Raw genomic sequence first — 21,747 nt, forward strand, 5'->3', positions numbered from 1 at the left:
GTACGGTAATCTCTGTCCTGCCATGCTGCAATCTGTGTGGAGCATTGAGACTTCAGGAGCAGCATGTAAGACCATGACATTCAGGTCAGCCACAAGTTCTCAATAATCACGCACCACCCCTCCCTCAAATCAAGCTACTGTTCTTTAGACTCTAATCTTTATTTTGCTGCATTCAATGTTCAACTCTCAAAATGCCTTTCCAGATCAAATCCACTGTTCATGAAGCTGGTACTGCCCAAACAATTGAAACTGGACTACAAAAGCCTAAATAGAGGAACGTGCTCGGATAACGTGTTATCCGAGTATCTTGGGAGTACTCGAATATGTTCCGAGTCCCCATGGCAGTAAGACAGGCGTTAACTATGCAGCCGCAGGGACTCGAACATATTATTCGAGCCTGCCCAAGATACTCAGCTAGCACCCAAGCATGCTCAGATAACACGCTATCCGAGTACATTCGCTTATCACTTCTAAATAGTGGTACTAATAGATTTAGATTTTATTTCATTGTCGCACTTGGCCTGATTACCCTTCTCTTCTCTCCTCCAGAAATAGCCTTAACACACACACACAATGAACCTGTGCCATCACACGTAGACTTTTTACCTACATTTTCCACTTGGGTGCACCATTTAATTTACCACATGCTTTACCATTTTTGTGCTCCAAATTATTCCCTTTGTGGCATAATAGGGATTCTTACTTTCATTTAAGCTTCCTAGATTGTAACTTTATCTACTTTTTATCACTTGTAGATTTCATTTTTTCAGACACTAACAAGGCCTTTCTTCCATTGAGATTTTTTTTCCTAAATTTCCCAGCAAGGGACTGTGTATTACAGTGTATTGCTAGATTAGACTCCTGCTTGTACTTTTGTGGTACATTTCTAGCTTTCTTTGCCTTTGTGATCTGTATGGTTATTTGTATCCTTTTGTTCCATTATCTTACCTTCACATTTTTGCCTTTATAGTGTCCACATTTAAAATAAACCAAACACCAACTCCACCCACATTCCTAATGAGATATTCAGCATCATGAGATATTCAGCATTGCTCCAAGCACGATAATGTTTGTTACTATTATGCACTTCTACTAAATAAATCTAAAGTCTTCCTGAGCTTTTCAGCAATTCCTTACACCATAATTCTGGTTCTAGTTTACCTACAAACTGTCTTCTCGATGCACAGACTAATGCTTTAATTGTTGCTTGCAGAAGGACTGGAGCCTCATACTGTTTGACCTATACAGGGGCTCCTCCATGTGCTTGGACCTTATTAAAAGGGAATCCGTCACTATTTATGAATCCCAAACCACAGCAGCAGGAATCAGAGCATGGCTGCACAATTACAATCAGGTATATTTATGAAACTCTTTGGCGTTCCAGAGGAAACAGTTTGAAGGACTATCGGGAAAGACCATACTAGTCCAGCGCCATCGCTGGACAGCTTCTCTCCACTTCATTTACAAGTCTCTAACATATGAACAAACCCATTAATCATCTGGAGAGGCACCAGCCCAATATAGTCTCTCCCTATAGTGCTCGGCTGACAAACTATTTTTTTTTCCCCTGAAACAGTGGAGAGATTATAGAAAACTACATCTGACTGCAATCGCGCAACCAGGCTCCAATTCATCTGGCGATGGTTTTGGCAGCCTGAATCAAGTGACAGGTTCCTTTTAATGTAAGATTCATACTTAAAGTTTATCATAACCGATCAACACATCTCCTAACTTTGTTTATCCACAGCAGTCAGGAGGGATTTGTCTGTGGTTGTGAAACCACCATTTTCTAGCCATAATAGCAACATGTATCCCTTCTGAATTTTACCCATACACAATCCGCTCCCCCATCATTTTACTCCAGGCTTGCCTTCCTGGAGATTGTGAATACATGGCGACTTTGGTTGTGTGGCATGGTCTCAGGTTGTGTGTAACCCCAGCCTAGCAATTTCAAAGAGAATATTCACAAAAACTGAAGGATTTAGTGCTTCCATTCCAGATCCACGGTTTGAAATTTGCAATCTGCATTCCATTTTATTGGCAGTCATGTCAACTATTAAGGGAATTTTTCATCTTGCAAACCCCTTCAAATGGTTTCATAGTTTGTACCATTGCTTAAACTGGTCAACCCTTAGCTAGGACACTGACATAACACTCCAATTGCCTGATTTGGTATGATGGCATCACTTCATTTCCTTTTTCAAACTAATTATACTGTAAAATATTTGCATTTGTTTGACAGTTCAGCATTTTTGATGGGGGGAGGTAGGGGGTGAATATCTTCCTCCATAAAGTAAATTATATTCAAAGCAGAGGTAGACCAATAAAAAGCAATCACATCATAGATCAAAATGTATTTTTCTTAAAAACTGTTTACAATTAGACAATGACACAAAATTAAATGTTATATTTGCATTCATATCATTTTAGAAAAAAAATCCCACAAAAAGAGCCATTCTACCGAAATGTCAGCTAAGCCATGCACGCAGCGCCAGGAGGTAAACCACAACCTCACGAGCGTTGGGATGAGAAGAGTGACAAGTTTAATGCCACTTACAAACTGGACCAGCAGGATTGTTATGCCAGAAAAAGAATTAAAACATCAGGGCATTGCCAAATACAGCCTGAACGTTTCAGGAACACTGAACTGATAAAAACGCAACAGTAGCTGCATGAGAGCAGACAGCTTGGGCTTATGTAGGGAAAGTTGCAGTATTGTCCAAAATACACGAGGTTCCCAAAAGGCACTTCCCTACATACAAGTGATATTGCAACTCGTTTCGTACAGAAGAAATAAAAAAAAACATGAGTGCTATAGAACCAGGTGGGACTTTGAGAAAGGGAGAAGAAAAAAAAAAAAAAAAGGATTCAATGTGATCCATTTATTGAAATATTACTGACTATCATCTTTGACCCTTTGCTTTTCTTCATTGTCAGAACTGTGACGGTCATGGTCCTTACTCTCGTGCTCGCGCTTATGGCCTCTGTCTTTACTCCGACTTCTCTTTCGCGGCCTCTCCCTGCTTGAGCTGCGCTCTCTCTTTCGGGACTTCTCAGCGCTGTCTGTCCGCCCACGACTACTGCTTCTGCTATGTTTGTTTGACTTCTCTTTTTGTCTGTTTGACTTTTCTTTGCTCTGGCTTCTTCCTCTAGCATTTCTGCTAGGGCTCCGGCTCTTTCTCTGTTTTCGGTCTTTGCTTCTACTTCTGCTGTGTCTTCTTTCCTTACGCAATTCTCTGTCTTCTCTGTGCCGTCTGTCCTCTCGGTCCTTCCTCTCTTCACTCCTCTTGCGCTCTTTTGAACGCTCTCGAGGTCTATCGGTATCCTTTTCCCTGCCATTGCCCTTTTTATCATGCTCCCTCTTTCTGCTTCTCTCATTTTCTTTTTCTCGGTCCTTATCTCTCCGGTCTGTCTTGCGGTCTCTGCTCCGACTCCTGGTCCTGTGCCTCTCTCGGCTTTTACTTCTCCTACGCTCATTGCTTCGTGACCTCCGTTTGTCTTTGGACTCGCGTTCTACCCGCTGCCGTTCTCGCTCTCTCTCTAGTTCCCTATCGAAACTTGATGTTCCATGATGTTCCCTGTGATGGCTTCTACTCCTTGATCTCCTAGGCGACCTTCGTGGACTTGCGGACCTTTTCGGAGACCTACACAAATGCAAATATAAGTTACTTGAATTAAAAATAAGAAAACTAAATATTACAAAGCAAAACTGTAATGTCCTTTGAGGATCAGTCTTTGATATATTAAATGGTTCCCCTTCATCATATACATGTAGACCAATATTGCATATGGTGACTATATATAGTTTATGATATTATATATATGGAAAGGCAAATATTTTAACTACTAAAGACATGTACCGTATTTTTCGGACTATAAGACGCACCGGACTATAAGGCGCACCCAGGTTTTAGAGGTGGAAAATAGGGAAAAAAATATTTGAAGCAAAAAAATGTGGTAAAGTATTTAATAACATACTATTATATATAATAACACCACATATAATAGTATGTTATTATGATGGAAGCTGCGGGACCAGTGTGGTGTCTGAAGTACTATATGAAGATGCTGGAGGGTAGTATAAGAATGGGGGCGCAGGGCTTATATTGAAAGCACCACTCCAGCACTGCAAAATAACACTGGAGTGCTGCTTTAAAATCCCATGGGAGAACTATAACTCCCAGCATGTCCTGCAGATCCTATGACATGCTGGGAGTTATAGTTCACTAAAAGAGTGGCAGAGTGCTTTATTGTGTTTTGGAAAGACTAACCTCTTAATTGTGGCAGCCAGCCAGCCTGTGGTGAGGTAAAAGCATCACATGGCTGCACACACAGAGCCCTCCCTCTTATTGCCTTTCCACAGCACAGGTAATGGAAGCCAGCAGATTCTAGTGTTGGAGTCTGAAGGACCTGTGATGATGTCAAGAAGAGGGAGGGCTCTGTGCTGCCATGTGATGCTCCAGCCCGCCCACTTCTGACATCATCACAGGTCCTCCTGCACAGCACTCAGCGTCCAGCACAGGCATGTAGGCAGCGATCTCCTCTCCCCCGGACCCTGCTGCTGCTGCCTCCTCCTCACCCGGACACACGGATCTCCCCAGCTGCTGCAGGAATCAGCGCTGAGGAATCCATGTGTGTCCCTGCTTAAGTGCAGTATTCATTTGCTGCTCCCGGCTCACCGCTCAGCTGATAGGTGGGCGGGGAGTAGCTAATGAATATTCACTGCACTTAATCATCGGGACCACATGGTTTCCCCAGCAGCTGATTCCCGGCAGTGGGGACATTTTTCTGCCTCCTGAAGTGGGATATCATTGCGATCCCACTCGCTGCTGGCCCCCTCCCCACATGCTACATCCCTACCATAAGACGCACCCACACTTTCCTCCCAAATTTGGAGGAAAAAAAGTGCGTCTTATGGTCAGAAAAATACGGTAAACTTGGTGCAGCCGTTTGATAAGTTAAAAGAGGTTTATTTTGAAAAGTCACCTTGACCGTCTCCTCTCAACGTGCCTCTGAACGTCTTCTGCTTCCTCAGCATTCTCTTTCTTGACCTTTCTTGGTCTGGTTTTGATTTGTTGGTCTATGTGTTTCTGCACTGGAACAGGGATCCTTGGAAACAGCGTAGAGAACCACTCCAGCTTAGTAAGGAATGAACGTAACATCTCTCCTATTGTCATTATACAGCCTCCGCCAGCTTTCACATCCAGGTCCTGCAAAATCAGTCGAAGAAAGAGGCAAAGGGGAAGACTCTTGTAAAAAAGCATCTTGCATATGTGAAATAAGTCACAAAAACTATAAGTTCATACTGGAAGTATCTAATCTTGGGTGCATCCATAGGTGTTAGTGATCCTAATAGCACATGGAGGGGTGCACTACTAGCAGACATTTTCCTTTATCTCCTACAAGATAGGAGGTGGGCTACATTCCTCCATTACGTAAGAACAAAGGTGCTAACAAAAAATAGGTCCACTTTCTAAGATTTGAACTGTCAAATTTACACAAGCCTATAAAGTGTGTAGAAATGAATACTACTATTAGAAACACATTAACCGTGAATTTCAACATGCATTCTGAGGGTTTACAAAGGGTGTAAGGCAGGTGTTGACATATCAATTTATCCCCAAATGTCCCTCACTTTCATGTCATTTGAGCTCTGAGCATATTTAAAGGCGAATCTTAAGGTAAAACTTCTTGCACTCACACACATGCATGTGTTCAGTTTAATTTCGCCCCATACAATTGGTGCAGCACAAAGATCTAGAGGAAAAAAGAGCAGGTTAGCTGAAGTAAATCAGATATGCCATATTGTAAACCATTGTGGGGCATGGAAAGCTCTTCATAGCAGAAACAGGAAAAAATCTTCCAAAGAAGCCACTACACTGAAACATCTAAGAGACATTGTCATCTGTAAAGTAAAGGTTTGCTATACAACAATGTCTGCAAAGCCGTTTGAACTGGAGAAAAACGAGTCAAATTACGCCTGGATATATAACAATTAATCCTTTATTGTAAGACTGATTAAAATCTCATTCTGGAAACAAATATACATATGCTACATATAGCTTAATAGATTCACAAGGTTACTATAAAGTGCCTGAAACGGTGCAACCCATGAACCGGGACACAAGAAAGGACAAAGATGAAGAACAATATAATAAAGTTATCCAATAAATACTAGCAGGGAAAGCCCAATATTTCAGCACATAGCAGAGTTTGATGCTTCGTACCAGACTAGGTTGTCAAAATGCCTACCACTATCATGTGCCACATAAATATTGCCCATGCTAAATGTATTGCTAGGAGTGACAAAGTTAGTTACCCATTTGTGATGGAATGTCCTGACTGGGTCCCGGTCCCGTACCCGTACCGTACTGGGTACGGGACCGGGACCCAGTCAGGACATTCCATCACAAATGGGTAACTAACTTTGTCACTCCTAGCAATACATTTAGCATGGGCAATATTTATGTGGCACATGATAGTGGTAGGCATTTTGACAACCTAGTCTGGTACGAAGCATCAAACTCTGCTATGTGCTGAAATATTGGGCTTTCCCTGCTAGTATTTATTGGATAACTTTATTATATTGTTCTTCATCTTTGTCCTTTCTTGTGTCCCGGTTCATGGGTTGCACCGTTTCAGGCACTTTATAGTAACCTTGTGAATCTATTAAGCTATATGTAGCATATGTATATTTGTTTCCAGAATGAGATTTTAATCAGTCTTACAATAAAGGATTAATTGTTATATATCCAGGCGTAATTTGACTCGTTTTTCTCCAGTTCAAACAGTTCAGTATCGAGTAGCCGTGTTTGTATATGAATTTACTGACGTCTAATTTTTGTTAATGTCTGCAAAGCCGTCTGGCTATTCGTTTTATCCTTTCACCTCGGAACATGTCATTTTCCTGCAGATGTACAGCTTAGGGCTCATACTCACTTGCGAGAAACTCGGATGAGTATCGCATGTTAATACCCGGCGCTGCTGCCGGCACTCAGATCAGAGTGTGCAGCCGCATAGGAATACATGCAGACGCACGCGCCGCTCCTCTGTCCTGGGTATTGCCGAGCGAGACTCATCCAAGTTTCTCGCAAATGAGTATGAGCCCTTAAAAAGGGTTACAATGCTGCCCAGCTGTCTTACTCAAATTGTGGCTATCTGGTGAAAATTCAATTCCTCCTGGGAGCCGCCGGCTTTCAGTTACTGCTCACTATGCTGTGAGTGAGCGGCAGCTGTAAGAACGCTCTGGCACTGTGATTTGACAACTGGCTCTGCAGCACATCAGTGCTAAGTAAGTTGTCAAATCAAAGTGGGCTAGCAACTGCTACTCACAGTATAGCAAGTGGTGCTATGAGCAGTGACTATAGCTGATCCACGCACGCCGCCATGACTAAAAGCCGGAGGCTCCCAGGAGGGCAGATGAGCACAACATTTGCAGGTATATAGAGTTTTCTGAGGTGACAGGTTCACTTTAATAATTAGAAAACTTTTGCTCTGAAATAGGAACAGACCTTCATAAAATTGTGTATAAAAATATTTGATTAAAAATGCAGACAATCCCTACCACTAAATGTTTAAAGAAGCAAAAGGAATTCACAATTCTAACAGCAAAAGGTCAGAGCGGGGCGAGCATGCATCCTGCGTCACACATATGCATCAAATGCACAGTATGTTCTGTGCAGATTTGCTTGTGAAGGTACACAGCGCAGATTTATGAGAAAAAAATAAATCTTTTCTACATGCTGCCAAATTATTTCATTTTTTTTAGTCATATACAGTAGTTGATTCAAGGAAGATATTAAAGGGAGCACTCCATGTCTGCCATGGTATTACTTGAAACAGCAGGGTGGTGGGGTGCAGGGAGTCAGACCACCATGGATCTGAAATTGATGATCTACCCTATGGAGAGGTCATCAGTAAATTTAAGGCTGGAAAACTCTTTAAGGAAAAATACTTTATCGCCATCTAAACGCCAGAAACCAAGGAATGATATATATGGTGCCAACAACAGCGTGTTTCTGCATCAGCATGCACAATTGAAAGCTGTACAAATGAAAATTGAATTACCCTTGGTGACATACCTCTTCGTCATCAAGAAAGTCTTCATACCAGTCCCATAAGTCGGTAGGGGGTTGTGTGTACCTGGGAAATGGAAAAGTCAATATTCATGAAACAGAAAGAAAAATAATAATGGATACTTTAAAAAACCTGAACCAAAAGTTGAAAATACATATAAAAATAATCTGTCTCTGCATGGTTGTTTTAAGGCCATTCCATCTAATGTTCCCAAGAGGTGAATACAAAGTGGATTTCCTCTGCCGATTTATGTGCGGAAAATCCACTGCCTATTCCAGGGGCACCATTAAGATGCTGTAGAGAAACTTTGGGTAATTTAGGTGGCTGCTACCACCAAGGAGGTCATATATGCAGCGGGATTTATGGGAATGTACCCTCTGTGCGTGAAGGTTATTTTCAGTAGCGTCATATCCTACAGAAGAAAGTCTATACAATAGTGAAATATACTGTAAAAACACGACCACCAGCTCCCCTGAATACTGGACTGGATCTTATATTTCATGGGATCAGCAATGATATATAATTCTGTATTAAAAATAAAATGGTATTTAAAAACAAAACCAAGCCCACTTACCTTATATACATGAACCCAAGTGCCCTAATGTAGGGGGAGTCTGTGTGTGTGATAAGCCCCATTACTTGCTTTCTTGTCAGCTTCAGGGTGAACAGTTTATAGAGGAGACAGAAGGCCGTAGATACAATGCCGCCTGTGCCGACACCACGTACCTGCAGGGACAACAGAAGGCTCCTGTAAGTCACAGCTCGTCATGCAATATCACGAATAGTGAGCCAGAGGCGAGGAGCCCCACGAGAACCAAGCTGCCATACAGAAGGTTTACACCTCACTTCTTTGATTAGATAAATAGCTTTGCACACTTTTACATTTACCAGACCTTGAGCAAAAATATTTTGATTTCTCAACCTAAAAATAATTGCATTCCTATATGAAAAATCGGTATTAGTCTTACCGGTAATTATGTTTCCAGGAGTCCATATTGACAGCACATTGGAGGACGTCCTCCTCCTTCCAGGGACAGGAAACACACGAGAGTTTAAATATCCGGCTCCACCCTCTAATCCTCAGTGTTGTAGCAAGAACCAATCATGGAATCATGCAAATAAAATATCTTTAATGACAGAATTATAATACAAATAGTATATAGGCAAAATCCGAATATACTTGAGAATATTACATGAACGGGGGGGGAACTACCGGTGCTGTCAGTATGGACTCCTGGAAACATAATTACCGGTAAGACTAATACCGATTTTCCAGGACGTCCCTACTGACAGCACATTGGAGAGTACCAAAGGACCTCCTCAGGGTGGGATTACTGCTTGGAGGACTTTCCTCCCAAAAGCCGTGTGCTGACCGGATGTAACGTCAAGTTTATAGTGTCTACAAAAAGTGTCAGCCCTGGACCATGTTGCGGCATTACAGATCTGTTCTACAGAAGCTCCTGCACGCTCCGCCCAGGAGGCGGACACCCCACGGGTAGAGTGGGCTTTTAAGCCTATAGGAGGGGGCATACCTTCTGACCGATAGGCGTCTGTGATCACTTCGGTGATCCAACGAGAAATTGAGGCCTTAGAAGCCCTTTTCCCCTTATTCTTTCCCCCAAACAGAACAAAAAGGTTTGGATCAGTACGCCAAGAATCTGTAGCACTTAGGTAATCTAGAACCCCTTGCCTAACGTCTAATGAGTGGAGGGCCCTCTCTTTCTCGTTAGCAGGGTTATTACAAAATGAAGGGAGAATTACTTCCTGATTCCTATTTTTAATAGAGGCTACTTTTGGGATAAAGGCTGGATCTAATCTGAGAATTAGACTGTCATCCCTGATCTGCAGATAAGGATCTCTGATACATAGAGCCTGAATCTCTCCCACCCTCTTGGCTGTAGTTATCGCCACTAAAAACGCGGTTTTACGAGTGAGAGTAGAAATAGGCATACTATCCCCGGAAGAATAAACACCTTTACATAGTGCCCTAAGAACCAAGTTAAGGTCCCAGGATGGTGAAAGCTGCCGAATAGTGGGACGCATTCTCTGAGTGGCCCGAATAAACCTTATTATCCATGGGTGAGATGCCAAAGGGTAGTCCAGAAATGAGCTTAGCGCAGACACCTGGACTTTCAGTGTGCTGGGTCGGAGGCCCAGGTTAAACCCTTTTTGTAAGAAGTCCAAGATACCAGGGATGTCCAGGGAACCTGATACCGCATTGGACCTGCCACCTTCTAAACAAAAACGCTTCCAGATCTTCTGGTAAATGGCTGAGGTAACGGGTTTTCTACTACCCTGGATGGTAGAGATGACTTGGTCAGACAATCCTTTGGACCTCAGGATGTCCCTTTCAGGATCCAGGCTGAAAGACGGAGTCTGCTTGGGTCTGGGTGATACACTGGACCTTGATGGATGACTCTCCCCTTGATGGGTAATTCGACTGGGTTGTCGGCTGCTAACGACCCCAACACCGGAAACCAGCTTCGTCTCGGCCAAAACGGGACGATTAAGATGACCATAGCCCGATCTTCCTTGATCTTCCGAAGTACGGCTGGAATTAGTGCCAGGGGTGGGAATGCATATGACAGCGGTTGGTTCCACTGCTGACTCAGGGCATCTACCCCTTCTGGAAGGTCCGAGGGGTTCAGGGAGAAGAACCTTGGGGTCTTCGCGTTCCTCCTGTTCGCGAATAGGTCGATGTTGGGGGTTCCCCATCTGCGACATAATTCTTGGAAGATGCTTTGTTCCAGTTCCCACTCTGTTGGGCACAGATTTCGTCTGCTTAGGTAATCTGCTATCACATTTTGGGATCCTTCCAGATGAATAGCTGTAATGGATAGCACGTTGTCCTCTGCCCACCTGAAGATCATCTCTGCTAGATCCTGCAGTGGTTGATAATTGGTACCTCCCTGATGGTTCAGGAATGAAACTGTTGTTACATTGTCGGAGAATATTCTTACGTGCTGGTCCGAGAGTATGGACTGATTGTGCTTTAGTGCTTGCCATACAGCGTAGAGCTCTCTGAAGTTGGATGATCTGCTTCTTATGCTTTCTGGCCACTTGCCTTGCAAGATTCGGCCCTGCAGATGAGCTCCCCAGCCCCAGGCGCTGGCGTCCGTAGTGATAACTACGTAAGGATGGGTGACCCATAGGACTCCCACCTCTAAGTTCTCCGAACGTGTCCACCAGACGAGAGATCTTCTCGTTAGATTGTTCAATCTCAGAGGAGCTTCTAGGGAAGACTGGCGGCGATCCCAAGCTGATAAGATCTGTTTCTGTAGGTGTCTTGTGTGAGACTGCGCCCACCTGACGGATGGTATGCAGGCATTCTTATGGTAACTCGATGTTCCAATAGATACCGGACCTGAGTCTGAATTATCTTCCTCTTGGCACCGGGTAGTAACGATATTCTGCGTCTGGAATCTAGTTGCACACCCAGGAAGGTTTTCTTCCGCTCTGGTAGAAGGTCGGATTTCTGCCGGTTCAGTACCCAGCCGAGATGCTCCATCAGTGCGATAGTCCGCTCTCGGTGATCTTCCAGGAGCTTTACGGAATCTGCCACAAGCAGGAAATCGTCCAAGTACGGGATTATTATGATGCCTTGTTTCCTTAGGAAGGCCACCATCTCTGATACAAGTTTGGTAAAAACGCGAGGAGCGGAAGCCAGACCGAAGGGAAGGCCCTGAAACTGATAGTGGCAGGTCCGGGTGGGCAGAGCTACGGCAAATCTCAGCAGTTTCTGAGATGAGGGATGTACTGGGACCTGGTAATAGGCCCTTTTTAGGTCGATAGTGCACATGACCGCATTTTGGTTTATAAGCGGAATTGCTGACCGAATGGATTCCATGCGGAACCTTCTGTATCTCACCCATGCATTCAAAGGCTTTAGATTTATTATTGTGCGGGTGTCGCCTGATGGCCGCGTGACCGTGAACAGGGAAGAGTAGTGGCCTTTCCCCAACTCTGAGGGACAGGAATTATTACTTCTGTCCTGAGCATGTCCTGTAAGTCCTTTAGTATAGCCGAATCTGGTTTGACTGCCGTAGGTGTAATGTATCTTTCTGGGGGAGGTGAGTAAAGTTCTATGCTGTAACCTTCGGAAACAGTACTGAGAATCCACTGATTCTGAGTAATCTGGGCCCAATTTCCTGCGAACATACGGAGCCTCCCCCCAATGTGAGTGGCGTCATAGAGATTTATTTTCATAGGATGGGCTAAAGAAAGAAGCTCTGTTCCTATTATTCTGTCCACGGGAGCCTCTGTAGGATCCCCTGCTGGACCGACCCTGATTTTTAGGATCGAACTGCTTTCTGGAGAAGAAACCTCTCCGAAAGGGCTGTGGACGCTTAGGTTTGTCCTCCGGAAAACCTTTCTTTTTATCGGACGCTGACTCGAGGATAGAGTCCAAAGCCGGTCCAAACACCCTCTGTCCTGAAAATGGAATAGAGCAGAGTTTGGATTTGGAAGCATTGTCACCAGACCATGACCTAAGCCAGACCGCCCTCCTAGCTGCATTAGATAGTGAGCTATTACGGGCTGAAAATCTGACAGATTCAGCCGTCATATCAGATAAGAAGGCCATTGCGGACTTCATTATAGGAAAGGAGTGCAGAATATCAGCTCTGGGTGTCTTATTGGATAACTGCTCTTCTAACTTCCCCATCCATAAGTACATAGACCTGGCCACCGAAGTGGCTGCTATGTTCGTTCTAATCAAAGCTGCAGAAGATTCCCAGGCCCTTTTAAGGAGGATGTCGGCCTTCCTATCCATAGGGTCACGAAGACTGGAGGAGTCTTCGAAGGGTATCGCAGTCTTTTTAGTGACCTTTGCTACGGGAACGTCAATTTTTGGGATCTCTTCCCATAGGTTGACTTCCTCCGGATCGAACGGCAGGCGGCTTTTGAAGTCACGAGAAAGCACTAATCGGCGCTCGGCCTCCTTCCATTCTTCTATGACCATAGCCTTGATATGATCACTAATGGGAAACACAGTCAGGTTTCGTGCCACGAGTCCCCCGAACATCAAGTCCTGCCTGGACTGTGGTTTAGCAGTATCCTCGATCTGCATCGTATTCCTAACAGCCTGGACAAGTTCGTCTGTCTCCTCAGACTGGAAGAGATACTTCCTGGCTCTGTCCTGGTTTTCTACGGGAATTTCACCTTCCTCTTCTGATAGTGAATCCCTAAGTTCGGAACCTTCATCAGAAGAATATTCTGGCTCCCCCTGGACTTCCTCCTTCCTGGCGCGCTTGCGACCGGTTATGGGACTGGCAGGCCGAGAATGCGAAAGGCTAGATATAGAAGCCTGCACCTCTTCCCGTATAAGGGATCTCATCTCGGAGAACATTGATGACTGCTCGTCGTTCATAACTTTAGACGTACAGGTGGCACAGAGCGTCTTGCCATGGGAGTCTGGGAGTTTAATATGGCATACAGGACATCTGATGCTCTTCATTGTGGCCTTCCCAGATTTTTTAGTCGTGGCAGGGGGAGCAGCGGGGTTTCCCTTATCCTAAACGGTATAAGATAGGGAGTAATAGGCTAGAGGGAGCGAGGAGCTTAGATAGTACAAAGGGTATACTGCCCAGGGCAGGCTTACCCCTTCCTCGTCGTTTCTGTCCTCCATAGCCGGTTCCAGATGCAGACGGTACCACTCCTGATGCAGGTGCTGGACGCTAACGCAGAAGCGACCGCTCTGACAGCGTTCTCCAGTCTGGAGCGTCTGTTCCCCGTTCATAGAACGCCACCGGAAGTGACGTTTCACCGGCTCCTGAGACCGGAAGTGACGCGGCTCCCCAGAACCCGGAAGTGCCGACTGGCTGTAGCGTCTCCTGACCGCGCGTTCTGCCGGATGGAGGCTGCCTGGATCGCCGCCGCGTCCTGAACCGAGAGCCCCCCAACGGGGGGAGCGGTTCACTCCCGGAGCATCGTCCCGCTCCGGGCCTCTGGGGTAGAGGGACTCCCCTCCGGGGAGTTTCGACCCTGAGCCGCTTGACAGGGGGAAGGATTGGAGGACCGCTCGATCCCCCTGAGCTCGGTAAGCTGCTGCTTCTCTACGTGTGTCCCTCCATGCAGGGACAGGAAAAACACTGAGGATTAGAGGGTGGAGCCGGATATTTAAACTCTCGTGTGTTTCCTATCCCTGGAAGGAGGAGGAGGACGTCCTCCAATGTGCTGTCAGTAGGGACGTCCTGGAAAAAAAGGTTTTTGAACAAATGAATAAATGCAAAAACTTATGTTGTGGGGTAATTATTTCTTATATACCTCATTGGAATACACCAAGAATGGGAAGGCACGTACTTGTACTTACCCCCCCGCACATCCCGGTTTGTCCAGCAGTTTTCCGACTTCCTTTCTCCCAAGGCTCAACATGATTGACCTAGAAGAGTGAATGAGTGGGGTTATTACAATGTCTTAGATGTAGATACAACTCCGCTACTCTGAACTGAGAAATGCTAACAAAATGACAAAGCAGATAATAAAGGGAAGTCAATATCGGAAGAAATAGGATTTCAGGGCCCAGAGTTAAGTAACATCAAAAATATACAAACACAGAATTCGCAGATTTAGGACAGTCACCAAGAAACTTCCGGTCTTTCTCAGTTGTCTCCCCTGTCCATATTCCTGAAAGGGGCATACACATGCCATAGAGGATATTGGAATAGAGTCTATGATCTTTGCAGGAACAGCTCCAGTTCTTGCAGATCAAATTGTTTTTGGTTGCAACCGCAAATTCAGCTATTTGCCAGAGATACCAGGTATCACGAGAAGCCGACGTCTACCTCTGTTTATACATTTCAATCCTATATATTGTTCCATAGACAGTCACCATCTATCTCTCTTTCCTCCCGTTTGTATGAATTAATACAAAGAGTGATATTGTATAGAGGATACTTGGCTTAAAACAATTTAGTAGGGAACTTTAAATCTCTAGATAAGCTGCCCTGTAAGGTTAGGACAAAGCGCCCAGATGGCACCTAGTATCTGATAGACATAAAATAGAAACATTTAGTGACAACATGTATAATTGGTGGAGAAAGGCTGACCAAGTCTTTTTTTCAACCCTTGGTATGTAACTATGTAAAAAGGATTTTTTTTTTAAATAATAGTTATACTTTATAGTCACTTTTCTTTTCCAAGTTTGGATTGCATCGCCAGAACACTGGTATGCTTAGTAGCTGCTGAACCACTGACACAGACGTACAGCATTTCTTGTGCCTCCCACGGCAAGCAGATGACAATGTGTTCTTCAGAACCAGAAAAACAAGATGTACATGCAGCGACTCCACTGCCAAAATCAGCAATGGGAAAAAAAGCCCGTTTTTACGCAACCAACGATCTGTATAAGAACGACCCATTAAATATATAGATGGTGAGTAAGAAACACTTCACGGAAGGCAACTAGGGACCAGAACCAAATTATATTTTAATAATACTAAAAAAAATTTCTGGGACTTTGTCCCCCACACATTAGGGAGTTTTTATTCTCTGGGCATCTAACCTGTTCTTAGGATGTGTCATCAATGACGAATGAGTGAAGATCGCACACCTGGCACCATACTGATCAGATGTAATTGGCTTCAGCCAGATTGAAACTTTGATTAGACATGACCCCACAGCTTAGTACCATGTTTAGTGGCCATTGACGACACCAGAGGAATGATCTGCAGTTCTGAGTAGTGGCTGCAGGTAGTGATGAGCGAGTGTGCTCGTTACTTGAGTTTTCCGAGCATGCTCGGGTGTTCTCCGAGTATCTTGGGCGTGCTTTTAGATTATGCTTGTGTCACCGCAGCTGCATGATTAGCGGCTGCTAGACAACATCAATACATGTGGGGATTCCCTAGCAACCAGGCAATCCCTGCATGTGTTCAGGTTGTCAAGCAGCCGCAAATCATGCAGCTGCGGGGACTCAAACAATCTACCAGCATGGCAAAAAACTCGGAGAACACTCGAACATGCTTGGGGAAACCTGAGTAACGAGCACAGTCGCTCATCACTAGCTGCAGAATATTGATTGGAGCTAGAGCAAATCACCACTGATAATGGGGGTGCCAGGATCTGATAATATATAGGTAATAAATATTTGGATGTCCAGACAACCCCTTTAAACCTGCTGTTGCCAACTCCCTGTACACCTGGTAGAGCGCATGAAGTCAGTGAAGAAAAATAATATTAAGGGTACGTTCACACAGGACTTTTTTGCTGCTTTTTTTTGCTGCTTTTTTTTATGCTAATTTAGGTGCGTTTTTTTGGTGCGTTTTTTGGGTATGTTCACACAGGACTTTTTTGCTGCAGATTTTTGCTGCTTTTTTTTATGCCAATTTTCAGCTGCTAGGACACCTCATAATGGCTCTTTACACCTTACTACCAGGAACTCCCTCACAATAGATCACAATCAGGACACCTCACAATGGCTCTTCACACCTCACAATGGCTCACAATGGCTCTTCACACCTCACTACCAGGAACTCCCTCACAATAGATCACAATCAGGACACCTCACAATGGCTCTTCACACCTGACAATGGCTCACAATGGCTCTTCACACCTCACTACCAGGAACTCCCTCACAATAGATCACAATCAGGACACCTCACAATGGCTCACAATGGCTCTTCACACCTCACTAACCACACCCCTAAGCTCTTGGCTGTGAGATCCCTTCCTGCTGGCCATGATTTTCTGCACAAAAAAAGCAGCAAATAATGCTACATGCGTTTTTTCAGCGTTTTTGCAGCGTTTTTTTCATCACCCATTCAAGTCAATGGGTGAAAAAACGCTGCAAAAACGCTGCAAAAACGCTGAAAGAAGTGACATGCCCTATGTCCAAAAAAAGCAGCAAAGCAGAAAAAACTGATCAAACAAAAAACCAACGTGTGTGCATGAGATTTCTGAAATCTCATAGGCTTTACTGGTACTGTAAAAAGCAGCTGAAAATTAGCATAAAAAAAAGCAGCAAAAAAAAGCAGCAAAAAAGTCCTGTGTGAACGTACCCTTAATGGAGATTATATATGTACAACAAAATATACACCTAGAAAAAAAAAAACATGCATAGATTCACATGTATGCATGACTATGCCCTGGTATCATCACCACTGGAATAAAACAGGCTGAATAAATCTCTGGAATCCCATCTGTTCTAGATCCAAAAACACGGAAACATTTATACAATCCAGATACAATCCAGGCTGTAACAAATCGCTGTCTTTTCAGGCTCAGAATCTACAATATGCTTAGGACACATAACTCTGGCACTGCTTAGGACAAACACCTTACAGGGTATCCGTACATCATTCTTCTACATCTAAGGGTCCATTCACACAGACAGACTGGCAGCACGATAAGAATGGCGATTATTTAATATCCTGTTTACATTTGCAGAGCAGAGAAACCAATGAGCACTGATCGATCTAGTAGATTGCTCAGTGCACATAGGCTGCCATTTTCCCATTTACACAAGACGATGCACTGCCGAGAACGATTTTACCCGATGAGTGAGTGTTTTGCTCGTTCACTGGCAACCTGTTTACTCTGCGAGATAATTAAACAAGGGTTTCTAAGAACACTCATTAACGATGATCTTGCTGGGGAAATGCAGCTTGTGCCTACATGGGACAAGTTATAAGCAGACTGAATGGGACAGATACATCATGACTGCCACAGTGCGCTGCACCAGTCTTCCTGCAGTACAAGGCTCCAAATTCATTGAGATGAACTACTTAATGAATGTGGCGCAAGTTCTAAGTGGCGAGCACCTCTGTGAGCGGCGCTAGACATGCTGCTCCAGGACTGCACCGGAGTAGCAGCAGGCCTTCTGATGAGGGATTGCTCGATCGTCGCTCCATGCTGTAGAACACATCAGTTTAGGTAGTAAAACCCTGGTGACAGATTGCCTTTTATATAACAAATCTGCCCCATTGTATGAAGTCTCGGCAATCCACTGTGAGCTTAACAGCACTTTCATTAGGTGTCTTAAAACATCTCAGGGTTGCTAGGAGTTTGTGTGACAATAAGTGGAATGACTGACCGGCCACATACATTATAGCAATATATCAGAGATTTGGCACACTGTATTGTCAACAGTGGATCAATTTACAGTTTTACGCCTTTATAATATGAAGGAAATTATACTGCCAGACGTTTGTACATACTTATTCCGAAATGCAGGTTGGATCGGCTGCCATTGGTGTCTCATCACTGCAGAAGTACAGGCAGCCTAAGTCCAGTAAAGAAGACCGCTCTGTAGGATGTAATGCTGGATTCTGTACTGGACCCCGAGGTGCCTCCATCTCCTCAGTTTCTGAGTCCAGTACATAAGTGAACACTAGGAACACATTGCATCCTACAGAGCTGCTCCCATACTGGTAGGCTAGGAAATAGAGCAGGACACTCATACAGCGCACAGGAGAGCCATTGTGGAAACAAAGACCCGTCTCCACATGTCTGCTGTTACAGAAAGATTAGATTTACTAAAAACTAGAAAGTTATACAGAAGAGAAACTTTGACGAGAAATTGAGCTTTCCTATAGGAGGGTAGAGAGGTGGCTTGATGGCTAAAAGGGTATCCAGACTTGGGACAAAAGTCGGCTATCACTTTTTTTCAGACTGCTGAATCGTGACAGTGTGGTGTGCACGGAATCACAATTTCTGATACGAACAGGCAATCATGCGTACCTGCGGTCACGAGTTGATACGTTCAGCTTCTCTCAGTAGAAGTGAATTGAGAGACGCAGGATGAGATTAGCTGGCACCATGACTAACCCGGTACACATCACATACATACAGTCACACCAGGGCTGTGGAGTCTGTCGTGAGTCCATTTTGGTGGAGTCGGTGTCATGGAAATTGAGGAGTCGGAGGTTTGGCTTACAGACTCTACAGCCCTGAATTGTCACACAACCACCCGCTCACACTGGGAATAATGAAAATGTACACATCGCACACAGTCACAGAGTGAGTGCAGACTTTTGTTCCAAGCCCAAACAACATTAATCAATCAGTAGCATTCATAGAAGCTATGAGAGATGTGGTATCACCCACACTGCTTCTATTGCTGCCCCCTTCAGAGAAACGCTGGGGGCCAGCGGTGACAGAAGACGTGTGCCGCTGCTGTGGTCACCTCTCTTAGCTTTTATCAGCACTATTCAGTCTGGACGGCAACAGAGGGCGGCGATCGCTGTGCTGGCCCCTGATGACGTCCTTTTTGTGGCCGGGTGACCAAAGGGAGAAGAGACTGCTCGGCCATCCTCCTGATGACATCTCCTCTCAATGAAAAGTCACAGAAGTAAAGATAAAATTTATAAAAACCAGGTACAGTTATTAGCTGTAAAAGGAGAACAATAAAGTATTTTAAAATAAAGGAAATCGCAGTGGCTAGGGGTGAAAATAGATATTTCTAAAGTGTTTTCTAAGTATTGGACCACCCCTTTAATGAATCAGGTCCTTAGAATGCAATAGTAAAAGTATTAACACCTTACCAACCCCCAGGCCCCCACTGGCCTCTGCTTTTCTGGAACCAGTATAATCAGTTAAAGAGAACCTGTCACCCCCCAAATAAATCGAAGGTGAGCTAAGCCCACCGGCATCAGGGGCTTATCTACAGCATTCTGTAATGCTGTAGATAAGCCCCTGATGTATCCTGAAAGATGAGAAAAAGAGGTTAGATCATACTCACCTGGGCGGGTGGTCCGATCCGATGGGTGTCGCGGTCCGGGGCCTTCCATCTTCTTACGATGACTTCCTCTTCTTGTCTTCATGCTCTGGCGCAGGCGTACTTTGTCTGTCCTGTTGAGGGCAGAGCAAAGTCCTGCAGCGCGCAGGCGCCGGGAAAGGTCAGAGAGGCTCAGCGCCTGCGCACTGCAGTACTTTGCTCTGCGCTCAACAGGACAGACAAAGTACGCCTGCGCATGAAGACAAGAAGAGGACGTCATCCTATGAACATGGGAGGCCCTGGAACGGACCGCAACGCCCATCGGACCAGACTGCAGCGGGACCGCCCCTGGGTGAGTATAATCTAACCTCTTTTTCTCATCTTTCAGAATACATCGGGGGCTTATCTACAGCATTACAGAATGCATTACAGAATGCTGTAGATAAGCCCCTGATGCTGGTGGGCTTAGCTCACCTTCGATTTTGGGGGTGACAGGTTCCCTTTAACATGGACATATGACCACTGTAGCCAATCACTGACCTCAGTAATTGGCTGCAGCGGTCACATGTCCATATCAATACATTAATAGAGAAAGAGCAGAGGATCCTGGTGGGCTCGGGAAGCAGCAGGGGGTCAGTAAGGAAGACTTGAGAATTGATCAGCATTTGAGTAGTTTATGAACCTTTCTGGATGTTTGGATACATGTGATCATAGCCTGGAGAGCATGGCTGCTGCCCAGCACAGGTCAGGAGTCCTCGGAGCTCAGACACATGGAGGACCCCCGATACATGTAATCATAGCCTGGAAAGAAAGGCTGCTGCCCAGCACAGGTCAGGGGTCCTCAGAGCCCAGACACATGGAGGACCCCTGACACGTGATCATAGCCTGGAGAGCATGGCTGCTGCCCAGCACAGTGGTCCTCGGCGCCCAGACACATGGAGGACCCCTGACACGTGATCATAGCCTGGAGAAAATGGCTGCTGCCCAGCACAGGTTAGGGGTCCTCGGAGCTCAGACACACGGAGGACCCCTGACACGTGATCATAGCCTGGAGAGCATGGCTGCTGCCCAGCACAGGGGTCCTCGGAGCTCAGACACATGGAGGACCCCGGACACGTGATCATAGCCTGGAGAGCATGGCTGCTGCCCAGCACAGTGGTCCTCGGAGCCCAGACACATGGAGGACCCCTGATACATGGGATCATAGCCTGGAGAGCATGGCTACTGCCCAGCACAGGGGTCCTCGGAGCCCAGACACATGGAGAACCCCTGATACATGTGATCATAGCCTGGAGAACATGGCTGCTGCCCATCACAGGACAGGGGTCCTCGGAGCTCAGACACACGGAGGACCCCTGATACATGGGATCATAGCCTGGAGAGCATGGCTGTTGCCCAGCACAGGGGTCCTCGGACCCCTGACACGTGATCATAGCCTGGAGAGCATGGCTGCTGCCCAGCACAAGACAGGGGTCCTCGGAGCTCAGACACACGGAGGACCCCTGACACGTGATCATAGCCTGGAGAGCATGGCTGCTGCCCAGCACAGGGGTCCTCGGAGCCCAGACACATGGAGGACCCCTGATACATGGGATCATAGCCTGGAGAGCATGGCTGCTGCCCAGCACAGGGGTCCTCGGAGCCCAGACACATGGAGGACCCCCACACTCAGTCTGTGCTCTCACCCCGCTCTACGTACCTTAAAATAGATTTCGTCCACCACCTCATGGTAGGTCTTCAGCTCATACAGCTGCACCTTGAAATATGGAGAGGACAAGATGTTGGTCAGAATCATAGGGTTCAGATTCATAGTCTTTTCATTGCCCCACAGCGGCAGTACATTCCCAGGCTTCCCAGAGGGCGCAGATTTGTTCCCCCCACCACCTGTCTGAGTGGGTTGCGGGGTCCCCCCGAGGGCCACCGCGTTGTTATTCGCCATTTCTAACCGGAGAAAATATGGCGGCTGCCTCACCGGACAGCAGGAAGTGACGTCACATAGTGGAAACGAGGAAGAAAGGCGG

General features: G+C 45.5%; 1 protein-coding gene across 3 annotated transcripts; it reads right to left on the reverse strand.

The window, feature by feature from the left end:
- Nucleotides 1-2,339: 2,339 nt before the first annotated feature.
- Nucleotides 2,340-21,716, reverse strand: PRPF38B (pre-mRNA processing factor 38B). Of its 3 annotated transcripts, none has more exons than XM_077277393.1 (7): nucleotides 21,611-21,714; nucleotides 21,426-21,482; nucleotides 14,387-14,455; nucleotides 8,651-8,802; nucleotides 8,082-8,142; nucleotides 4,987-5,210; nucleotides 2,340-3,644 (listed from the first exon to the last, which is right to left on the reverse strand). In XM_077277393.1, exons 3-7 carry the CDS (start codon nucleotides 14,396-14,398, stop codon nucleotides 2,894-2,896), a joined length of 1,200 nt encoding a protein of 399 aa, XP_077133508.1. In that variant the 5' UTR covers nucleotides 14,399-14,455; nucleotides 21,426-21,482; nucleotides 21,611-21,714; the 3' UTR covers nucleotides 2,340-2,893. The 3 variants fall into 3 exon arrangements, with proteins under 3 accessions (XP_077133508.1, XP_077133509.1, XP_077133506.1); XM_077277394.1 differs by having other exon boundaries at nucleotides 21,673-21,688; XM_077277391.1 differs by having other exon boundaries at nucleotides 21,426-21,716.
- Between the last annotated feature and the right edge of the window lie 31 nt (nucleotides 21,717-21,747).

The sequence above is a fragment of the Ranitomeya variabilis genome, chromosome 8 (assembly GCF_051348905.1).
Source record: "Ranitomeya variabilis isolate aRanVar5 chromosome 8, aRanVar5.hap1, whole genome shotgun sequence".
In the NCBI taxonomy this organism is placed as follows: Eukaryota; Metazoa; Chordata; class Amphibia; order Anura; family Dendrobatidae; genus Ranitomeya; species Ranitomeya variabilis.